We start from the raw sequence: 24,159 nt of genomic DNA on the forward strand, positions 1-24,159 counted from the left end.
CACAAATCTAAATCCATTATGCAATTACCTATTTTAAATTAAAATCACTGAGTTGATCTATTCAAAATACTAATATGCTGAATTGTCCTTAACATTTCAAGAAATTACAATAACAGATATATAGAGATTGTTTCTAAATTTATCACAGAAATGTTGACATTCGAGGTTTGATTGATTTTGTAGATCTTAATTCTGAACCTCCCCTGGGGGTTAGTTTTACGGCCCCATCAAGGGAAAAAAAAATCCCATTACTGCAGCACTGAGCCTTTTGTAGCCGTCATTATGTGCGGGCCCCAGACTCGGAAAGGGAGAGTCCCGATCTAATCACCGAAGTCCGCATCTCCACCCAGACTGCTACACAATTACAATTTTTAATTAAATTTGATTGCGTTGGGCTTTTGTTTGGTTTTATTCTTAGGATATTTAAGTGTCTTTCACCTTAGACTTGATGGAATTCTTGCTGATTTTATGTGGTTCACAGCCGTGGCCCCCCACAGCTCACAGCGCACAATGTGTGATGAGATCTCTCAAGGCTTTGCCTTGAGTCCTGGCTCACAGAAATCTCGGGCCACGCCCGGGACAGCATCAAGGCCCTCAGGTCCCAAGTTTTATGGCCCTGAGATGTGTTAGCTGAATTTACAGAAGGCAGAGAACTTGTTCTAAGGGAGTGAGGGGAATCATGGGAGTGAGTGTCAGCCCATCAGAGGGGGCACATATTAAGCCCAGGGGTGGCGGGGGAACCAGCAGAGTGTGATGCCACGGAAGCTGAGGGTCCACAGAGTCTTCAGAAAGGAGCATTTCTCAAGAATGTCAAAGCTACAGAAAAATTGAGATGGATGAGGGCTTAAGAAAGACCAGAAATCACTTGGATTCCAAGAGCTTGGTTTCTGAACCTGACTGTTAGCCAAAGGCTGGCATTATTTCAAGGAATGGATCCTTTTCCTAAAATGTGTTAGGATTTTTAGGTCCCCCACCCTGTACTAGATTCAAAGAGGCAGCCGTGTCTTTTCACACAGGTTCCTCACGGCCACACCAGGTCCTTGAAACTTCTGTCAAACTCCCTTCATCTCTTTTTCTGGGAACTGGAAGAAGAAATCGATCATCTGACTTTCCTTCGGGTCATTTCCTGTGTCTCTTGAAGGGAGGAATTATTCTCGACGCTGTGAACCTCCTGAGCAGGAGAGGAGAGCAGTGCCACACAGTAGACGGAACACGGATTTAGGGCATCCATGGCGAAAATGCAGCCTCTCTGGGTTTTGAAGAAAACAGAAAAACATGCTAGCTCAGGATTTCTCAATCTTGGCACTAATGACATTTTGGGCCGGATCTTTCTTTGCTGGGGGGAGAGGGGCTGTGCTGTGCAGTGTAGGAGGCTTAGCAGCATTCCTGGACCCCACCCACCAGATGCCCGGAGTACCCCCACTTCCGGTTGTATCCAAAAATGAGACCAAAAATGTCTCCAGACTTTGCCGAATGTCCCCTGGTGGCAAAATTGTCCCTTGCTCTAGCTCTTTCAATCAGAGAGGGTTTTAATTCAGGGAGTGGGGTGCTTTTAGAACCACACCGGAGGGCTTCAAGTTTGTGTCAATGTCCCGCGAACCTCTCTGCAAATCCTTGGTTCTGCCCCTTGCCAGTGGGCGCTCTTGAACCAGTTACCTTGTTTCTTTGAGCTTTGGTTTCCCCATCCTGGAAATGGTGAATAATACCTGTTTGGACTGGTTACTTAACTCTACTCCTCAACACGGGGATACGAACAGTACCTACCTTGCAGGGTCATTGTGAGGACGAGACAGTAAATGAGCTTGAAGAGCATGCAGCTGGGTCTGATGCTACGGGCGCTCAACCTCACTATTTACATTGTCAAGACTCTAGAGAGCCAATGTGGAGAATGAGTGTGTGAGGCACATTGCAGGTGAACAAGAAAGAAAGCTATTGTTACTAGTAGAAGTATATCCAATGGCCAATAACAAGGGCTATCTTTTTAGGAAAAGAATTTTAAAGACGCAGTGTCCAGCTGTGGGCCACATCTGGTCCTCCTCTTAATTTCAGCCAGATTGCAGGGCAGGTGTGAACCCGGTGTGCTTAGAGTTAGAAACCAAGATATGGAGTTTTGGTGGTGCTGATTCTTGAAGTTGCTTTCTCTTTTTTCCTCTCTGCAAAATGAAATCTTACTTCTCAGACCAGAAACTGAGCATGGTCTCCAGGGAAGAGGAAGAAAAGAAAAGTTATAAAGAACCCAAGTGCTTTCAAACTTTAAAGAGGAATGGATATATTAGTATGTCTAAAAATGTGACGGCAACTACCCCGCCCCTGTTTTTTTAATATGGAGAGTTGTATTTTTAGAAAAAGCCATATTGATAAATGAGCTAGGTGAACTGTCCCCACACCCCCAGGCTTCTGTCTCTTTTAATCTCCCTCCTAGATCTTGCTGGTCTCTCCACATCTGAGTGCTCCACCACTGCCTTGGTCTGATGCACTCCCTTGCTCTGCAACTTGGCCCTCTTCCCTCCTGCAGTCTGGGCATCATTCTCTGCTTGCATCCCCTCTTTGCCTATTTCTGTCCCTTAGCATCTCAATCTCCTTTTCTTTTTCCTCTGTCTTTTGTTTCCCTCCCTACCTTTTTTCCTTCTGTGTCTTTCCTTGAACTTCTGAAGTACACTTATCAAATAAAAGATTTTATGGTATGTTTTTTAAAAGACATAAGGGAAAAAAAGACATTGGATTGTAAAATAAAAAATCCATCAATTCCATCAGAGAAAATCTGGAAAAATAAGGAACATTTAAAAAGTTCCCTTTAATCTTATCACCCTCATACCATCATTCTTATAAATCTGGATTCATCTTATCTTTTTTGCTTTGCTGTTTGTTTTTTTACTTTCCAACTTATTTCTTAAATTTATTTTATTTTTACTGATTTATTTTTAAAGTAATCACTGTGCCCAATGTGGGGCTTGAACTCACGACCCTGAGACTTCCCAACCTATTTCTGTTTTGGATTTCTTTGTTACTTCGTATCACAAACATTTTTTTTAAAGATTTTATTTATTTATTTGACAGAGAGATAGCACAAGTAGGCAGAGAGGCAGGCAGAGGGAGAGGGAGAAGCAGGCTCCCCGCCGAGCAGGGATCGATGCTGGGCTCGAGCCCAGGACCCTGAGATCATGACCTGAGCAGAAGGCAGCTGCTTAACCGACTGAGCCACCCAGGCACCCTCGTATCACAAACATTTTATCTTGTTCTCATAAATGTTATTTTTATTTTATTTTTGTATTTAATTTTTTAATTTTAAACTGAAGTACAGTGGGCAGATAGTATTATATTAGTTTCAGGTGTACAACATAGTGATTTGACAATTATGTACATTATGAAATACTCACCATAGTAAGTGTACCTACCCTCTGTCACCATAAAGTTATTGCAATATTATTGACTATATTCTTTATCCCATATTTTTCATCCTTGTGACTGATTGATTTTATAATTATAAGTTCGTGCCTCTTAATCCCATTCACCTATTTTACCCACCTCCCCACCCCCTACCTTCTGGCAATGAAAAAGTTTGTTCTCTGCATTTATGAGTCTATTTCTGTTGTTTGTTTCTTTTGTTTTTTTAGATTCCACATATAAGTGAAATCATCTGGTATTTGTTTTTCTCTGCCTGATATATTTCACTTAGCATAATACCCTCGAGGTCCATCCATGTTGTTGTGAATCGCAAGATTTCTTTTTTTATGGTTGAGTAATATTCTGTTGCCCATTCATCTATCAATGGACACAGAAGTTGCTTCCATATCTTGGCTAGTATAAATAATGATTCAATGAACATAGGGGTGCATATATCTGAAGAAAATACCCAGAAGGGGAATTTCTGGGTTGTATGGTATTTCTGTTTTTAATTTTTTGAGGAATCTTCATACTGTTTTTCACAGTGACTACACCAATTTACATTCCCACGAAGAGTGAATGTTCCCTTTTCTCCACATCCTCAACAATACCTGTTAGTTCTTGTCTTTTTGATACTAGCCATTATGACACATGTGAGGTGACATCTCATTGTGGTTTTGATTTGCATTTCCCTGTTGATTAGTGATGCACATCTTTTCATGTGTCTGTTGACCATCTGCATGTCTTCTTTGGAAAAATATTTGTTCAGGTCCTCTGCCCATTTTTTAATAGGATTACTTGGTTTTTTGGTGTTGAGTTTTATGAGTCATTTATGTATTTTAGATATTAACCTGTTATTGGATATATCGTTTACAAATATCTTCTCCCATTCAGTAGGTTGCCTTTTTGTTGTGTTGAGGGTTTCCTTCACTGTGCTTTTTATTTTTTATTTTATTTTTTTTAAAGATTTTATTTATTTATTTTAGAGAGAGAGAGAGAGACAGAGATGAGCACGAGGGGCAGAGGGAGAGGAAGATGAAGGTTCCCCACTGAGCAGGGAGCCCGACTCAGGGCTCCATCCCAGGACCCTGAGATCATGACCTGAGCTGAAGGAAGACGCTTAACCGACTGAGCTACCCAGGTGCCCCTCCTTCACTCTGCTTTTTAATTTGATATAGACCCCATTGTTTATTTTTGCTTTTGTTTCCCTTGTCTGAAGAGATATATCCAGAAAAATATTGCTAAGGTTGATGTCTAGGAGATTACTGCCTATTTTCTTTGGGAGTTTTATGGTTTCAGGTCTCACATTTAGCTCTTTAATACTTTGTGAGTTTATTTTTGTGTAATGGTGTAAGAAAGTGACCCAGTTTCATTCTTCTGCATGTAGCTACCAGTTTCCCCAATACCATTTATTGAAGAGACTGCCTTTTCCCCCATTGTATATTCTTGCCTCTTCTGTTGTAAATTAATTGACCATATAGTACCAATGTTTATACCTTCTTCCCCAGCAGGGATGTCAGAGTAGGCTGGCCCAAGTGTCCTGGGTTTCTAGGACCCACATGCAGAGCACACACATGTGAACCAGACTAGGCTGTTCAGACAGGTCATCAGAGCAAGGGGTCTATGGTGAGTATGAGCAGAACCAAGGAACCAGCCCCAAAGCTGGGTCTCTAAGCTGATCGAGACAGGGTGAAAGCAACCTTAGGGAGGAAGCAGAATGATGGATTTAGGGAGGGAGCTGGCATGCATGGGGATGTTCCACCCTAAACTGGGTAGAGGAGATTAAGGGAGGCTGCAGGCTATATTTTGGGAGTGGGAGCTATATCTTGGCTCACCCTGGATAAGGTCTGGTGTCTTCTTCCTCCTCAGGCAGCAGCAATTTCCAGCTCTTCCTGACTCCATCCTTCCCAGGTATGAAGACGGGGTATGAGGGACCTAGAGTCTTTACCACAGCGTACTTGTTTTCCTCAAGTCCTGGGTGAAGAGAGCTGGTCTCTGGGAAGGTGGTGGAGTGTGGGGTGTCACATGCTCCTGATTGGCAGACAGAGTCAAAGTAAGTCTGAGAGATCTGTAAAAAGGTCTCCATTTTCCGCTTGTAACAGCTTCTGTGTTGGAGGTTGGGGGTGGGGGTGAGTCCCTATGCCTAGAGTGGTATACTTGTGTGTCACTGAGCTCCCCATTAGGAGGACCGCTGTTAGAGAGCTTGGGTCCACAGATTCATGCTTAGGTCTGTGAGGGGTTGTGTGGAGTAATAGTTAATCTGGGTTTGAGTCCTGATTAGACCAGAAACTAACTTTGTGCCTTTGGGCAAAATATGGAAGCCTCTCTGAGCCTGAGCTCAGAGGTGGAGTACTTGTGTGTCCCTGAGCTCCCCAATGGGGGGACCCCTCTTGAAGAGCTTGGGTCTACAGATTCATGCTTAGGCCTCTGAGGGGTTGTGTGGAGTAGTAGTTAATCTGGGTTTGAGTCCTGACTGGACCAGAAACTAACTTTGTGCCTTTGGGTAAAATATAGAAGCCTGTCTGAGCCCTGAGATCTTCATCTGTAACATGGAGATTCAATGACCAGTTGACTCAGGTTTGTTGTGTGAGAATTGAACAATGAGTATTGTGGTTTGCCACAAACGTTAGAGATGAAAAGCAATAGGTTTTGGTACTGTGGGTTTGCCAAGCTGTGAGATTTTAGGTAATATGCAAAATGTGGATGTTGATGGGATCAAGCTTATAAAGTGATGGTGAGGATTAAATGAGATAAACCCAAACCCATAAAGGTAATGGAGGATAGTCAGAAGAAAGGCAGGCTGGAGCAAGCCCCGCCCCCCCCAAGAGGAAAACTACCCTTAAAAGGAAAAAGACCCTATCCTATTCTATACCACCCTGGAAGGAACCCTCCACCCTTTCCCACATGAACAACTACCTGATAGGTAGATGAGCATGTGGACAAAAACCTGATTGGGTGATAGGTGCAGGGAGGGTTCTTTGGATTAAAACAGTCCAGCAACAATCTCATAAAAATCCCTAGACTTAGAAACCCCAAGGGCAGGGGCGCCTGGGTGGCTCAGTCGTTAAGTGTCTGCCTTCGGCTCATGTCATGATCCCAGGGTCCTGGGATCGAGCCCGGCATCGGGCTCCCTGCTCCGCAGGAAGCCTGCTTCTCCCTCTCCCACTCCCCCTGCTTGTGTTCCCTCTCGTTGTCTCGCTCTCTGTCAAATAAATAAATAAAATCTTTTAAAAAAAAGTAATAAATTTAAAAAAAGAAACTCCAAGGGCAACCCTCTCGAGTCCCCTCCCTCTCCCAGGAGCTTTGTACTATCACCTAATAAACTTTGCTGGGCTGCCCACCACTCATTGCCTGGTCTACCTCTTCATTTTTCGAAGCAGTGTGACCAAGAACCATGGGCACTAAAGGAAAAGAAATCTTGAAACAAAGGTTTAGCCCTGGACTGTCCTGTCACTCCACTCTCCCACAAATATGGAGATTTCCAGAGCCCTAGGGGTAATCCACTTACCGAGCAGGGGCTCCTGATCCACTTCTTCAGGCAAAATCAGGGAGGGGCAGTTGGGACCTTGAGAGGACCCCTGGTATTGCTTCCAGGCTAAATTATGTAGTCTTGCTTTTCTCTCTTGTTTCTAGGGAATTTAGGGTAAGAGGGGAGGGAGCTACCCTTGAGGGTGGATGGAGCCACCTCATCCTTAGGGAAGTACCCACAGGACCTTATGAACACGAGGGAACCACCCAGTTCTGGAGTCCCTATAAACAACTATCTTTGCAAGATGGAGGACAGTGTGGGGAGGCATGAGGGTGAAGGTGCCCACCCATTTCTCTTGGAAGAACTCTCAGCAGAATCCAGAAGAGGTGTCTGATTTGTGGAGTCAATAACTTCAAGAAAATTTAATGACCAAAAAAACATTCACAACAGAATAGAGGGAGAAATAGGGAAATGAAAGCTTATGCACAGAATAACAATTCTGTCAGCATTTCCTTAAGCCATTCCTTTCCAGGTCAGTGGTACCCAAGTAGCCTGTGTCTGCAAGGGCCCCTTGTCCAGTGCCTGAAGTTATTTATCAGCTCAGATTCTTCCAGGTTGCAGAGGGCAGTCAGAGAACAGGAAGCCTCATGGAATCTGGAATTATAAAATTGACTTGCCTTCGAGTACAGAAATCTTAGCAAAAGCCAGTTTGGTTCTAAGTAGAGAATTTATACTAACGGTACTATCTGGTTGGGGTGGGGGGAGGTTAGCCAAGAGCCATCACCTTGTCACTGGTGATTGAAGTTTCCTCTAGATCTGGTCTTCTCCATAGTTCCCCCTGATGGGCAAGTAAGTACGCCTTGAAGCATGGATTGCCAAGTGCTTTTCTGTGTTTCAACAACTCAACTAATCCATGTGGCCTCTACAGAGCCTCAAAGAATTCTCATTTCAGGTAGAAAGATAACCCCTCAAGAAAGCCCTTGACCCACCTTGGCTTTGTTCCAAATTGCAGAGTTACCCTTGACAAGTCACTAAAGTTTTGAACCACAGGTTGCCAACTTGTTTAATAAGGAAGGTCTCAAAGATCTTAAATTCCAGTTCTAATGTTTCGAGTTTTTTTAAGTCAAGGTTGTCCCCCCCCCCACTCCCATCCTGTTTAGTTTTGTTTTGCATGTGAATGCTTTAGGGCAGATCATTCTCCATCCATTTTGCCTCAAGTCCCACTAGCCCTTATCCCTATCTGGCCATTCTTGCACTGACCTGCTTAAATGAAGCATTTGAGTACCATTTGTTATTTCAACAAATATTTATGGAATGGCTATTGTGTATTAGGCCCTCACTAGGCCCAGTGAACAAAATAAATCCTCCCTCATGGAACTTGCGGTCTACAGACAATGGAAAAAGTAAGAAATACATAACAATGTTATGTGATGATGAATGTCAAGAAAAGGAAAACAAGACAAAGTAAGGGGCTAAATAGACCTCTCAGTTCTTTTTTGAGTGAAGCTAGTTGTACATTACCTATGCCATCCAGGAAGAGAGACCAGTAAGGCCAATGGCTCTGGGATACGAATATACTTGTCAAGTTTGAGGAACAGCAGGAACGCTGGTGTGGCTGGAGCAGAAAAATGAGGTTAGAAAGCCATATGTGGAGGGTCTGGAAAGACTTTAGAGAGTGAGTTGTAAGTGGGATGGGGACACATGGGAGGGCTTGAGTAAAGAACATGATTAATATAGTTTATATCAAGGATTCCTTTAGCTGCTGTGTTGAAGAACAGACTGTAGAGGGGTTGGAGTAAATGTGGAAAGACCAGTTAAAACATTAAAAATAATCCAGGTGAGAGATGGCGCTAGGCTAGCATGGTAACAGATGGTGAGAAGTGATTGCATTGGGGTATATTTTGAAGGTAGATCATTTAGAAGGATTTTCTGATAAAACAGATGTAGGGTGAGAAAGGAAGAAGACAAAAAGGCACAAATACAGGCTCTAAAGTTTTAGATCTGAGCAGCTGGGTGAGTCATTGCTGAGCTGGGGAAGGCCAGGGCATCAGGAGTTGAGTTGGGGGCATGTCAAGTTTGAAAGACTGGTGGGATGTACCAGTGAATGGACGGTTGAGTAGGCAATTGGCAATTCATGTCTAAAGGTCAGGTTCAGGCTGGAGATGATAAATTTGGGGATTGTCAGCATACAGATGGCTTTTAAAGACTAGGGCATGACCCAATGGTGGTCCTGAGCAGCATTTTAAAAAAAGAGAGAAAACAAAATTTCAGAGCGTGTTGTTTATAGTAAGGTTGGTCATCGTTCTGCAAAATATTTTATGTCAACTGTGTTTATATACATGCACAAAGCTCCTGAGTCAGGATGTAAAATATATTTTACTCTGAGTTTTGATCAGAAAAGTTTGAAAGTCATTGACCTAAAGGGTGAATGGAAGAGAGCTGAGGACTGAGCCCTCATGTGGGACACTTGGTTGGGTGTGCAGAGGTCAGGAAAGGAATCTAGCAAGAGAGGCGAGGAGTGGCTGGCCCATGATGTAGGAGGAAAGCATTTCAGGTCAGGGAGAGGGATCATGCACCTCTCATGCTGTCATGAGGTTGAGAAAGACAACTGAGAGCTGACTGTTGGGTTAGCAACATGGAGGGCAATGATGACCTCAATAAGAGCTCTTTTATTTTTTTTTAAATTTTTATTTATTTATTGAGAGAGAACAAGCAGGGGGAGGAGCAGAGGGAGAGGGAGAGAAAGAATCTCAAGCAGACTCCGCGCTGAGTGCAAAGCCCCACGCAGCGCTTGATCCCAAGAGCCTGAGACCATGACCTAAGCCAAAATCAAGAGTCGGATGCTTAACCAACTGAGCCACCCAGGCACCCCTGATAAGACCTCTTTTAGTGAGGCGTCTTCAGAACAAAAGCCTGGTTAGAATAGGTTCTAGAGAGAATGGGATGGAGGAAAGAGGTGGAGATGGAGTATGGATGACTCAAAGAGTATTGCTATCAAGAGGAACAAAGTAGCTAAGGGGAGGTGTGAGGTCAAGGATGAGGGGAGATTTCTAAAGATAGCAGAAAACCCGGCATTTGCATGCCAATGGGAAAAATTCCCACTGAGGGAAGAACTCAGTGACATGGGAGAGGGATGGTGGGGGACATTTCTGGGAAGTTATCCTGAGCAGGAGAGAGGGAAGAGGATCTAGGAGAGTCTGAGAGGAGCTAGGAGAGTCGAGCCAGGTGCTAAGAGGAAATGCAGAGTATATGAATACAAAGTCAGGAAGTTCAGTTAATTTGGTGGAGGAATGGGATGGTCTCTTCCGAAGACTTCTGACTTCTGGGCAAGATTAGAAACAGTTTATCAGCTGAGGGCGACGAAGGGGGAGCTAGGGATCCTAGCTTACTGCTCCGCATTAATCCATAAGTCCTCCAGTGGTGTGCAGCCTGAAGCTGGAGCCCTCATGCCTGCCCTCCTCCCTCTGACCTGCTGCAGAATGGTTGGGCGACCACGGGGTGGCTGATGTCTGGCCTCCCTTGGGGCTGAGTGTACCTACCTTCCCATCAAAATACCTCCCAAAGGCCCTGAATCTGCCACTAGGCTCCTCTCCGCTGAGTGAGATCACCGGACAGTTAGGGTTCTGAGCAGAGTGACGTCAGAGCTGTGGAGTCAGCCTGGGAGGAGTTGAAGTCCACGGCCACTGGTTCCCACTTCTGTGTGAATTGGGAAAAAGCGCCCCCTCTGGTTGGACGCAGGGCCAGGTGAAAACCAAAACCCAAACCAACTACATGTAGAAAAAATAAAGTCTTCATTGCTGGGTTTTGGTTTTCAATATCCCAGTAAATGCCTTTTATAATAGACATCTTCAGTAAATTTTTCTTTTTTTTCACCAAATGGGTCAGGTTTTCAAACTGTAACTCGGGACTCCCAGCAGTTTGGAGCTCCCCCCCACCAAGTGCACGCCCTGCCCCCAGGTTATCCGAGGACTGGAAGGAGATGGGAAAGAGGACAGAGCATGGGGGAGGTGGATCAGATCAAGCAATCCTGTTATCTGTTTTATCTGTTTGCACTGAAAAATCACTGGGCTAGATGATTTCTAAGTTTTGTTCCAACTTAAACATTCTGTGCTCCTATTGTTCCTATAAGTCGTTCAGGTGATAGCAGCACTGTGATTTTATCTGAACAGTTTTCCACAGAGTTAGACACAGGTGGGTCCCTTCAATTTCTGGGAGAGGGGGAGTGTTCTGACAGGTTCCCTGTAAGAGGGGGTCAGTGAGTACCACAGTGCCTGGATCAGGAGTGGTTATTCTGGAAGCTTCTGGAAAGAATTGATATTTGGCCAGACATACCATAAAGGGAAGAGACTATGTGGCTTGTGCAGTGACCCCAAATTGAGGGCCTACTTCCTGAAATGGGATGAAAGCCCAGGTTGTGATTGCCCCACGGGGGTTGGGGGGGGTGGGGGGGGTGGGGAGGGGGGTGGTTTCCCACTGCATTCTTCCGTGAGCCCCACCCCCTCCTGCAGATCAGAAAGAAGGAAGTAAGTTCTGGGTAGCAGTTGAGAATGGCCAACCTCCTTGCCCCTTGTCAGGGAATATAAAGCTTCTAGCAATGGAGGGAAAATACCTTAATTTTACTGAGTTCCTGTAAGGACAAAGAGCTTGTGTTGTTGCCAGTAACTAGCAGTGGTTCCCAGCAAACAACCGACCGTCTGGAAACCCGTTCAGTGTAAACAGAGATGCACCATATGGGCACGGAGCCCCTCCCCTCCCTCGGCATTCCGTCACGGGAGAGAGCCCAAGAGGCAAGCACATTGTCGTAACAGTGGGAGGGCATTGGGTATTTTGGAGAGTAAAATCAGGTGGGCTCTTGGGGGTCCTCCTTGCTGAGATGAGCCAAGTTTGGATAAGGGGGAATGGGTACAAAGGTGGACTGTGATGGTGATGGTGTCAGGCTGTCCTCTGTCATTAATTCATTCCTCAAATGTCAACTGAGCTCGGCTCTGAGCCAGGCACCCTTGGAGGTTTGTGAGTAAGAGACAAAACTCCTGGGCCTTCGGGCAGCACACCTTCTATCGTGAGCAAGAACTTGAGTTCTAGAAGGATGTCACTGTGCCAGGAAGCGGTAGCAAACTCACAAACACTGGTCTGCGCTGCATTTGGTCTGAGATGCACTTTGTTAGGTTCCTACAGTTGGGTTTTGGAGGGTTGTTTTGTTTTTGTGTGGTTTTTTTTGTTTATTTTTGAGCCAATATTCAAAGATCTTGAAATTTTACCTAAAGGTCCTAATTTTTGGCTTCTGACATGTGAGTGGAATAGCAACCCCAGTCCTCATTCCCAAGAGTAACAGCCAGCCGAAACTCAGTGGTGGCTGCCGTTTTAGGGGGAAATCCGTGGATCCGTTCACTATTCTGAGACCTTCCATGGCACCTGGCCTTTGTCACTCAAGACCTGTGACCGCAGCCCTAGGCCATTGGCCAGAGTTCTGGTTCCGGCAGGTGTTGCACCTTCTCCATGGTAACCACACCCTGAGCCCCACTTTCGCACGTCTGCTTCGGTTTCACGACTATTCAACAAACATTCACTGTACAGCTACTGAGAACCAGACATGTGCTAGGCACCAGGGACGCGAGGATTAATAAGGCAGTGTTTGCCCTGCCCCTGGAGAGGGCTTCCTGGAGGAGGTGATGCAGGGAGAGGGGAGAGATGAGGCTGGAGGTGTAGACAGAGGCAGTAGAGATTGTGCTGGAACACAGTTGGGGTTCTACCCTACAGGTCGGCAGTTCTCAAAATTGAGTGCACACCAGAATCACCTGTGAGGTTGCTGGGCCGTATCTCCAGACTTTCTGTTCAGAAGATCGGGGGGTGGGGGAGGTGAGGGCGGTGGGCAGAGAGGTTGTATTGCCAGTAAGGTCTCAGGGAAGGTGCTACTGGTGGCACTGCTCTGGGAACCACACTTGAGGAGCTACTGTTAAGAGGACGAAGAGCTATTGTGAGTTCTTTGGCTTCCCCCTCCGGCTGGCCTGACTCTTGGCTTTAGTGCCCGGGCAAGTACAAAACGTCCTTGGCCATTTGAGCTGTGTCCAGTCTTGCTAGACCACTCCCCCACGATTGAAGTTCAAGTTAGCCGGCCGGCAAGTCATGCCAGCACGTGGAGCATCCTTTCTCTTTAGAGGCCACTGGCCCGGAGATTTGTGCTTCCAGAAAGCCAGGAATGAAGGCGCCACCCTACTATGGTTTTGGAGCAGGGGGGAGGCCAGCCCCGAGCTGGGTGGGAGCAGGAAAAAAATACAAAGAAAGGAGTCTACAGGTGGAGAAAGAAGGTTTGACAGGCAACCTCCAAGCTAGAATCTCAGCAGGTAGGAGAGCATGCAGATCTCAGTACACTTCTGGGGTCCTGGAGGACGTGGATGTGTGGACGTGGGTCTGAGAAGGAACACCTTGAGTTTGGTACTTCAAAACCGAGCCCGTGCCTGGACCTGGACAGAAGCATAGGCTTTGGAGCTCGGCCGACGTGAGTGGATCCCATCTGGCCAGGGAAGTAATGAGCCTCTGTGGTCTGGATTTCTATCTCTAGAATGTAAACACTCATCCAGAGACTGAGTCACTGTGAGGATGAAGTGAGATCATGCCTGAGTAGCTAGATTCAGTGCTGAGGCTGAGAGCAGAGAGGCTCCTTACACAGATCTAAAAATAAGAACCACCACCGAGTACCTACTCTGTGCTGGGCGTGATATCTGGCACGGTGCAGGCATCGGTTAAATTACTCGATGGCAGTCCGTTACTGTAGCCCTGGGAAGGCAGGGCCAGGCCCTCACATAGAGCCTGACACATAGTAGGTGCTTCGTGAGGCTTTTTGACTGGATGTGGAAGGTCCCTATCTCTAGAATAGAGATGATGCCTCCCTGCTGGCCAGGGAGAAGGGACAGGGGGAGACCTCAGATTCCTGGGGAAAATAAACAGGAATGATTTGTTGCTCTAGGAGAACTGGGAGGAGGAATTGGTTAGCATAGATTACGACGGTAAGCAGTGAAATGAGGAGGATGGCAGGGGATTTTAAGGGAACATCTTAACTTAAAAAAAAACCAACTAATTTGAGGTATAAAAGTTCAAGGCTCTGAGGCCTGATTCATTGAACTAATAATTTTATATTATACCTACTATGTGTTTGATGTATGTATAGAGTGTGGTGGGCAAGGTTTGAGAGTTAGAGAAGCAAGGGTTTGAGATCCTGGCTGGGCCTCTTGGTTGAAACAGACCCATAAGAAAAGAAATAAATGGAGTTAGAACTATTTACTGAGTCCCTACGTTGTACCAGGCCCTATGATAATACTTTATATTCATTGACCCAATAAATAACGTCTAATATTTACAAAGTTCGACAAACTTAATTAGGATCTATTAGTTTTGACTTGGGCAAAGCATTCGTGTCTCTTGCCAGCACTAACAGTCATCGCTGGGATTGGTCTCCTATGTGTCAGACGTCATGCAAGGCACCTTACCTGCGGCATTCAGTCACCGGTTTCACACGTGCGTTTTATTATATCTGTAACTATAACCCTCTGTGGCTGATTTGTTACTTGGCGCCAGCACAGTAGTGGACCATCGCAAGCACTTAATAAATGGTCCCATTCCTAGGACTTGCAGGTCTTAGTTAATTTCACTTAACATCATCTTATCTGAATATTCAAAACCACATTTGGAGGTGGGTTGAGCAGAGATTGTCTTGTTTGAGAGATGGAGTGAAATTGCCCCAAACCTGAGGACTCAGGGATGGGGAACTCACAACCAGCATCAACTTCTTTAAAAAGCATTTACTTTAGTGGGGCTCCCTGCTCATCGGGGAGTCTGCTTCTTCCTCCCCATCTGTCCCTCCCCGCTGCTCCTGCTCTCCCGTGCTCTCTCCCTCTCTCAAATAAATAAAATCTTAAAAAAAAAAAAAACAAAAAAAAACATTTACTTTAGAGATCTCTGGTTACAAAAGGAAACTATGGTCTTAGAAAACACAGGAGGAAAGCCCTGAGCATCCAGTTTGTGTTTACCTGATGGACACCAAAGGTTTTTAATTGGTGCTTTTTTCCCAATTCTAGTTGGTGACTAGAAAGCGGAGAGCCCAAGGTGCCTGAGCTCCAGCAAGTGTAGATCAGCATGTTGTACGAAGTTGAACCACATGACACTGACCTACAAAAAATGGCAGTTTCATTCGGTTCGACTTAATGTGTGGCATCTACCCTTCTGCTACCTCAGTCTTACTTCCCTACATTTCTTTGCCTCTTCTTTCACTTATTTTGAATCAGGTTTCTGTTGTCCATTCAAAAACTGCCTTACATCCTTTTTGGAGCAGCATACAAACAGATAGCAAATAGTCGCCCATTCCCACCGTCAGAGGTCCCACCGTCGGAGGTAACCGCGATGATTTTTGTGGATCGGTTTCCAGGGTTTCTCTGGGCACATTTATATGCATATTTAAGCAAGGTTGAAAGCAGCCTCTAATGACTACTGACAGCAGCCTGTGTGTTCTGTTCCTTCAGCAGCTCTCCCCTGAAACCTGATCCTTTGAAGTCTAGTGCTTTCTCACAACGATGTAACCCATTATTTGACGTTTCCTGAATTCTGGCAGTAGCCAGGGGAATAGATTCCCTGTCAGTGGGCCTGCCTCAACAATTCTAAGATGACCAGCACCATCAGACGGCCCTTGAAGAAGCTCTGAATGAACGCTAAAGTTCAAAGTGGTTTTGTTCAGGTGTTATTTTTGGAGCCACTTTTTCAGGCTCTTAAACGGGTTCAATCCACCTCAGTAGTGGTGGCTGTGGCCAGGAGAGCACCAGGCCCGCCGGCCCCCCCGGGGTGGCCCCCCCCCCCACCCCGAACCAGCAGGTGCAGAACAGAGCCCTTGCCTCTCCAGGCCCAGCCCGACAGCTCAGAGTCAGCGGGCACCTGCCCCTCTGTGCTTGCTTCCGTCACGGGCAGACTCGTGCTGCTGGAGAGTTTGGAATGCGCAGGGCAAGGCCCTGGCTTTTCCCATCAGTCTGGGTCTCTTGGTTTTCCCAGGCCTGGTGACTCAGGGCGGAGGAAGAGAATGAGAGCCGGGCTCCTGGGGGGGCCCTTCTCAGGCACAGGCATCTCCCAGGGAAGAGCACCATCCTCCCCCTCTTGAGCCACTCGCTGCCACTTCTTCTTTTTTTTTTTTCTTCCTTTTTTTTTAGTTTTTGATGTAGTGTTCCATGATTCATTATTTGCGTATAACACCCAGTGCTCCATGCAGAACGTGCCCTCTTTAATACCCATCACCAGGCTAACCCATCCTCCCACTCCCCCCCGACTCTAGAACCCTCAGTTTGTTTTTCAGAGTCCATCGTCTCTCATGGTTCATCTCCCCCTCCGATTTCCCCCCCTTCATTCTTCCCCTCCTGCTATCTTCTTTTTTTTTATTAACATATAATGTATTATTTGTTTCAGAGGTACAGATCTGTGATTCAACAGTCTTGCACAATTCACACTGCTCACCATAGCACATACCCTCCCCAATGTCTATCACCCAGCCACCCCATCCCTCCCACCCCCCACGACTCCAGCAACCCTCAGTTTGTTTCCTGAGATTAAGAATTCTTCATATCAGTGAGGGCATATGATACATGTCTTTCTCTGACTTATTTCTTTCAGCATAACACTCTCCAGTTCTATCCACGCCGTTGCAAATGGCAAGATTTCATTCCTTTTGATGGCTGTATAATATTCCATTGTATATATATACCACTTCTTCTTTATCCATTCATCTGTCAATGGACATCTTGGCTCTTTCCACAGTTTGGCTATTGTGGACATTGTTGCTATAAACATCGGGGTGCGTGTACCCCTTTCGGATCTCTACATTTGTATCTTTGGGGTAAATACCCAGTAGTGCAATTGCTGGGTCATAAGGTAGCTCTATTTTCAACTTTTTGAAGAACCTCCATACTGTTTTCCAGAGTGGCTGCACCAGCTTGCATTCCCACCGACAGTGTAGGAGGGTTTCCCTTTCTCCGCATCCTCGCCAACATCTGTCGTTTCCTGACTTGTTAATTTTAGCCATTCTGACTGGTGTGAGGTGATATCTCATTGAGGTTTTGATTTGGATTTCCCTGATGCTGAGCGATGCTGAGCACTTTTTCATGTGTCTGTCGGCCATTTGGATGTCTTCTTTGGAAAAATGTCTGTTCATGTCTTCTGCCCATTTCTTGATTGGATCATTTGTTCTTTGGGTGTTGAGTTTAAGAAGTTCTTTATAGATTTTGGATACTAGCCCTTTATCTGATATGTCATTTGTAAATACCTTCTCCCATTCTGTCGATTGTCTTTTGGTTTTGTTGACTGTTTCTTTTGCTGTGCAAAAGCTTTTTACCTTGATGAGGTCCCAATCATTCATTTTTGCCCTTGCTTCCCTTGCCTTTGGAGATGTTTCTAGGAAGAAGTTGCTGCGGCTGAGGTCGAAGAGGTTGCTGCCTGTGTTCTCCTTTAGGATTTGGATGGACTCCTGTCTCACATTTAGGTCTTTCAACCATTTGGAGTCTATTTTTGTGTGTGGTGTAAGGAAATGGTCTAGTTTCATTCTTCTGCATGTGGCTGTCCAATTTTCCCACCACCATTTGTTGAGACTGTCTTTTTTCCATTGGACATTCTTTCCTGCTTTGTCGAAGATTAGTTGACCATAGAGTTGAGGGTCCATTTCTGGGCTCTCTATTCTGTTCCATTGATCTATGTGCCTGTTTTTGTGCCAGTACCATACTGTCTTGATGATTACAGCTTTGTAATAGAGCTGGAAGTCCGGAATTGTGATGCCACCAGCTTTGCTTTTCTTTTTCAACATTCCTCTGGCTATTCGGGGTCTTTTCTGGTTCCATACAAATTTTAGGATTATGTGTTCCATTTCTTTGAAAAAAGTGGATGGTATTTTGATGGGGGTTGCATTGAATGTGTAGATTGCTCTAGGTAGCGTTGACATCTTCACAATATTTGTTCTTCCAATCCATGAGCATGAACATGGATGCAAAAATTCTCACCAAAAGGCTAGCCAGTAGGATCCAACAGTACATTAGAAGGATTATTCACCACGACCAAGTGGGATTTATCCCTGGGCTGCAAGGTTCGTTCAACATCTGCAAATCAATGTGATACAGTACATTAATAAAAGAAAGAACAAGAACCATATGATCCTCTCAATAGATGCAGAAAAAGCATTTGACAAGGTACAGCATCCTTTCTTGATCAAAACTCTTCAGAGTATAGGGATAGAGGGTTCATACCTCAATATCATAAAAGCCATATACAAAAAACCCACGGTGAATATCATCCTCAATGGGGAAAAACTGAGAGCTTTTCCCCTAAGGTCAGGAACACTGCAGGGATGTCCACTATCACCACTGTTATTCAACATAGTACTAGAAGTCCTAGCCACAGCAATCAGACAACAAAAAGAGATAAAAGGCATCCGAATCGGCAAAGAAGAAGTCAAACTCTTATTCTTTGCAGATGATATGATACTCTAAGTGGAAAACCCAAAAGACTCCACCCCAAAACTGCTAGAACTCATACAGGAATTCTGTAAAGTGGCAGGATATAAAATCAATGCACAGAAATCAGTGGCATTCCTATACACCACCAACAAGACAGAAGAAAGAGAAATTAAGGAGTCGATCCCATTTACAGTTGCACCCAAAACCATAAGATACCTAGGAATAAATCTAACCAAAGAGGCAAAGGATCTGTACTCAGAAACTATAAAATACTCATGAAAGAAATTGAGGAAGACACAAAGAATTGGAAAAACATTCCATGCTCATGGGTTGGAAGAACAAATATTGTGAAGATGTCAACACTCGCTGCCACTTCTACTCTGTAAGGACGGCTAGCCCCACTGAATGCATTGGGAGATTGGCAGGAAGAAGCCCCAGGGGGCCCAGAGGACACAGCCGGCCTGTATGCTGGTCAGAGGGGCCCCGGGCCAGGGTCTGCACACCTGAGAATATATTCTGGTGTCAGGATGAAAATCGGCAGTCCAGAGCCCTGCTTTGTTTGGCCTGTCTGGTTTTTTGGTTTGTTTGTTTAGTGGTAAATTTCGTAAAACCAGTTATCTGGCTTCTCCAGAGAAGTCCAAAGATCTGGCATCACTCCATGTCTTCTCATGCAACCCCTGGAGCTGAGCCCTGACAGGGCATTTCCTGTCCAGACTGACACAGAACGCACTGGTCCTCTAGCACCTGGCTTCCCCACGCACGCTTCCCACCTGCAGCCTGCCCGTGATGGAGAGACTCCTGCCCCACTCTGTTCAGGCACTTTGTCTGTCTCCTCATCTAAGCAGGACTGAGCTCTACAAGCAACAGTACTGTTTATAAAGAGAAGATGCTTCCCTCCCAGGGCCCCGATGCGTCTCACCCCTCCAAAGGCAGCAACACTGGGCTGGAGGCTGGTGCACTAGAGGGAGGCAGGGACGCTGGGAGAGGCTCATTCAGGCTGCTGGATTTCCAGGAAATAGGTCTTTCAGGAAGGAAATCGTGTGAGAGGACACTATTTTTATGGGCAAGAAGTCTAAGTGTCTTCGGTTAGCTGGTAAAATGTGGGGTGGGTAATAGGGTGGGCTAATGGGGGAAGAAGGAAGAAGAGAAAGGCCAGACCTCCCCTTCACCTCGCCTCAGGTGTCTTCCTTCTAGATTGTTACGTGCTTGAGAGTAGGTCCCCAAAGAGCTAGAGTTGGTGTTATTTTAAATTTACTATGCATTTTGGCAGCTTTTCAGGTAAGGTGAATGGACATAGAACTGATAAAAATGTTTAAATGCAATTCCAGTCCTCATCAATGCACCCAGACACATTTGTGGGGAGTGACTGGGGATACGGGTAGACTCCCTGTTTCCTACATATTTCACATAACAGGATGTGTGTATGCGGGCACAGTGTGTGTATGCGGGCACAGTGTGTGCATACAGCCCAGCTGTCTTATGTCTGTGTAACTCTGCAGTTACCAGCCCTGTCCTGATGTAATCTTACTAAATTTTCATCGTGAGCTGGGGAAGGTAGCTTTAAATGTTGTCCTTATTTAACGGATAAGAAAACTCCAGCTCAGGGGCGCCTGGGTGGCTCAGTCATTAAGCGTCTGCCTTTGGCTCAGGTCATGATCGCAGGGTCCTGGGATCGAGCCCCGCATCGGGCTCCCTGCTCAGCGGGAAGCCTGCTTCTCCCTCTCCCACTCCCCCTGCTTGTGTTCCCTCTCTCGCTATGTCTCTCACTGTCAAATCTTTTAAAAAAAAACAAAAACTCCAACTCAGAATTAGGTGGCATCTCCTAATGGATGGATGGATAGAAATTTTTTTTCCCCTAATTTTTAAATTAGTATGTATGGATAGTCCTATCCATAACAAGAAATCATTAGATTTTACCCTGTGATTATCCCTGTTAAGGTTGGTATATATCTTCCAATCTGTTTCTTTCCATAGCTATCCTGTTTTTTGAGTGGTACCCACCCCATTGGCTCATGGCTGGCTTAAGAGGGTTTTGTTATGTATGTATAAAGCAGTAAATGTAGTTTTTGCCTAAATGATGGCATTATAATATATCAATGGGAGAAAGGTTGTTATACATTCATTTAAGTGGTTTCCAATTGTTTGCCACCATAAACACTACATTTTAGGAACATCGGAAAAAAAAATACTTCTGGAGAAAGGTCATGAGGCAATCTAGGAGTAAAGCAGAATAGAAACCATTTTTTAAAAAAAGATTTTATTTATCCATTCATGAGAGACAGAGAGAGAGATGCAGAGGCAGAGGGAGAAGCAGGCTCCCTGTGGAGCAGGGAGCCCCATGTGGGACTCGATCCCAGGACCCTGGGATCATGACCTGAGCCAAAGGCAGACGCTTAACCGACTGAGCCACCCAGGCGTCCCAAAAGAGACCATTTTTAAACACCACTGTCACTGCCAGCATCATCTCCTGAGATAACACATCCCTGTCCTTTCCCCATAGCTCCTCCCACACTGGGTTCTATAACTTTCACTTTTTTTTTTTTTTTTTTGGTAGTCACCTATGGTGGGACTATGAGATGCCCTAACAAGCTGCAGGAGATCTTTCTGTGCGAGCGGGGGCTCAGGAATCACTCACATCTCTTCCTTTGGCATCTCCAACCAAGCCTGTGGGACCCAGACCCAACAGAGAGCAGAAGAGAGATTCGAGCCTCCAGGATGGCGTTCAGGCTTAAGTTCCGAGCTGTGAGTTCCTCCTTAACTTCAAATTATTGTTTTATCTTTTGATTGTAATTAACCAAAAATTAATTTTAAGTAATGTGGTCAAAAGTTATACATTCAAATAACTTTATTTTTTTTTTAAAGATTTTATTTATTTATTTGAGAGAGAGAGAATGAGAGAGAGAGCACATGAGAGGGGGGAGGGTCAGAGGGAGGAGCAGACTCCCTGCAGAGCAGGGAGCCCGATGCGGGACTCGATCCCGGGACTCCAGGATCATGACCTGAGCCGAAGGCAGTCGCTTAACCAACTGAGCTACCCAGGCGCCCCATTCAAATAACTTTAAATCCCCTTGGTTTAAAATTTAAGTTGAGTGAAATATTTAGGGAGCCATTTGGACCCCCAATCCCAGTCCCTCAGCCCAGGAAGGAGCCATTTCTTTGGAGATCTAGTGCTGAAAGAAGAGGCCCTATGACAATCTGTGAAGGAAAAGAACAGGGGTGATGATGGCTGAGGGCAAGGGAAATGCTCAGTGAAAGTCTGACACATGAATGATGAGGAGGAGTGTGCATGTGAAAATTTAGAAAAATGTTCTGGGCAGAGGGATGGCAAGAGCAAAGGCCCTGGGGTAGGAATAAATGACAGAAGCAAAAGGAACCCCAGAATGGCAGGGAAGCCACCTCTTTCTCTGTGCTGGACTCCTGGCCACCAAGCAGGCCGTGGGGCCCAGCGTGATGATCCAATCCACACCGCTTACCCCGGGCCCTCTGTCTGGTACTAACTTGTTAGTCTTATTCCCTTACGGTACGTTCTTGTAAAATGGGATTTTAGTGTTGGTGGCCTTAACGCTTTAGAATCTAGCTCGGTACAATGCAGTAAGAAGTTTTCTGATTATCTAAAGCAAATGATGTTAAGCCTGGGCAGTAAAAAGATGCATATAAATAGACCCATTAGACCTTTCAGGCTTACTTACTCTTGCTTTACATAGTTTTAATGACCATTAATTAAATGGATAAATGAATGAGGTGAGCTATTTTCTTAATCCACAACAGGTTAGAAATAGCAATATAATGATGGCTTCTGACAATGATAATGCGGGAGGTTCCTGCTACATATACTTACGGTGATCCCTCAGAAGGAGGCTCTAATGACCTAACTGCTAACAGTGGGCAGCAAGAAGCAAAAAGGGGCGCCTGGGTGGCTCAGTCGGTTAAGCGTCTGTCTTCGGCTCAGGTCATGGTCCCAGGGTCCTGGGATCGAGTCCCGCAACAGGCTCTTTGCTCAGCGGGGAGCGTGCTTCTCCCTCTGCCTGCCGCGCTCTCTCTCTCTCTGGCAAATAAATAAAATCTTTAAAAAAAAAAAAAAAACAAGCAAAAAAATCACCCAAACCCTCCCCAAACACACATACGCACATACATGCATATACACACACACACACACACACACACACACACAGGAAAAATTGAAAACTTAGCTGTCTGGGCCTATTTCAGATAGAAAAACAGCTCTGAGGCGCTTCAGAAATTATGAGACGGTCACTAGATTTTATAAAAGGAGAAGTCATCAGGAGGTTGTTGGAGTCCGTTTTCTGCTGGCAGGAAAAGTCCGTGTGTTCTGTTCTAAAAGTGGATCACATAACTGGTTAAACATCTAGGACAGAAGAAGCTATGCACATAAGTGCTAGCTATGGGGACGGTGATGGTAAGTATTTACGTGACACAGCCAGTCAATGGCTCAAACCTACAGGCTTCAAAGGATTTCCAAGTCCCTTGATAGAACCCAGAGCCTATTCTCTTCCCTAGACCCCTCCCCAGTACCACTAGGGTTTTTTTGTGGGTTTTTAAACCTTTTTTTTTTTTTTAAAGATTTTATTTATTCATTTGACAGAGACACAGTGAGAGGGAACACAAGCAGGGGGAGTGGGAGAAGGAGAAGTGGGCTTCCAGCCGAGCAGGGAGCCCGATGTGGGGCTCGATCCCAGCACCCTGGGATCATGACCTGAGCCGAAGGCAGACGCTTAACGACTGAGCCACCCAGGCACCCCTTTTTTCAACCTTTTTAATTGTGAGATATTCATAGGAAAAAAAAACATAGAATTAGTATAGCTCAAGGATTTATCACAAAGCAAATGACCACAACCCAAAAAGGAGAACACTGTCAACGCCTCAGAAATTCTAGCATGTCCCCTCAATCTTACCCCCTCCTTCCCAGTCTTACCCCCTCCTTCCCAACACAGTGACCCGCACGTGACGTCTATGGTAAGTCCTCACTTTTCTTCATAGTTTTCCCAGTTAAGCATGCATTCCTGAGCCCTAAGACTTAGTTTGGGCCAGTTTGGGAATTTCATACAAGCAGAATCCAACAGTATGAGCCCTTATGTCTGGTTTCTCTAACTTAGTGGTTACCTTTGTGAGAACATCTATCCATTTCCTTCCACGTAACAAACTGTTTGTTTTCATCCCAGTTTATCTGGCCACTTGACTCCCAAAATGGCAATTTCCTGATAGTATTTCATTGTAGGAGTGTTTTGCGGTTAATATTCCATTCTATTAATGGAGATGGACCTCTGAGCTGTTTCCGCACACTGTGCTACCGTGGGCAAATTTGGGCAACTTTGGGCAACTTTGTCTTTTGGTGAACATACGTGTCCATTTCTCTTGGGCATATGCCTGGGACTGGAGGTGTATACGCTGGGTTTAAATCTAATGGTGGTTTAATTCTCGCATTTCCTTCGGTTGTGATACAGAGCACCTTTTAACGTGTTTATTAATTATCCTCATTTGTGAAGGGCCTGTTCTAGTCCCTTGACCATTTTTTAAATTGGATTTTTTTTTCCTGATATGTGAACAGTCTTTACACATTCTGAAATAAGCTCTTGGTCAGTTCCATGTGCTCTAGGCCTGTCCTTCCACTCTGGTTGGCCTTTTCATGGTCATAAAAATATCTTTTCCTTTATGGTTAATGTATCTTGTTTGCTACTTAAGAAGTCTTTCCCCCACCCTGAGTTCATGAATATTTGTTTATATCGTTTTCTAGAAGTCCTATTATTTTGGCTTTTACATTTAGATAAATGCTTGGGTGTGTAGGGTGTCACGTACAGGGTCAAGTTTGATTTC

The 24,159-nt window shown here is 45.2% G+C and overlaps 1 protein-coding gene across 1 annotated transcript in view; it reads left to right on the plus strand.

Moving 5' to 3' along the window:
* The window catches only part of SLC34A2 (solute carrier family 34 member 2), a 204,951-nt gene that overhangs the window by 151,682 nt on the left and 29,110 nt on the right, over positions 1-24,159 (plus strand). The window contains exon 2 of the mRNA XM_036090601.2: positions 20,882-21,069. Coding sequence (XP_035946494.2) covers positions 20,899-21,069 — 171 coding nt within the window. The 5' untranslated portion in view covers positions 20,882-20,898. The remainder of the gene's footprint in view (positions 1-20,881; positions 21,070-24,159) is intronic.

Source organism: Halichoerus grypus, chromosome 3, assembly GCF_964656455.1.
Source record: "Halichoerus grypus chromosome 3, mHalGry1.hap1.1, whole genome shotgun sequence".
Classification (NCBI taxonomy): Eukaryota; Metazoa; Chordata; class Mammalia; order Carnivora; family Phocidae; genus Halichoerus; species Halichoerus grypus.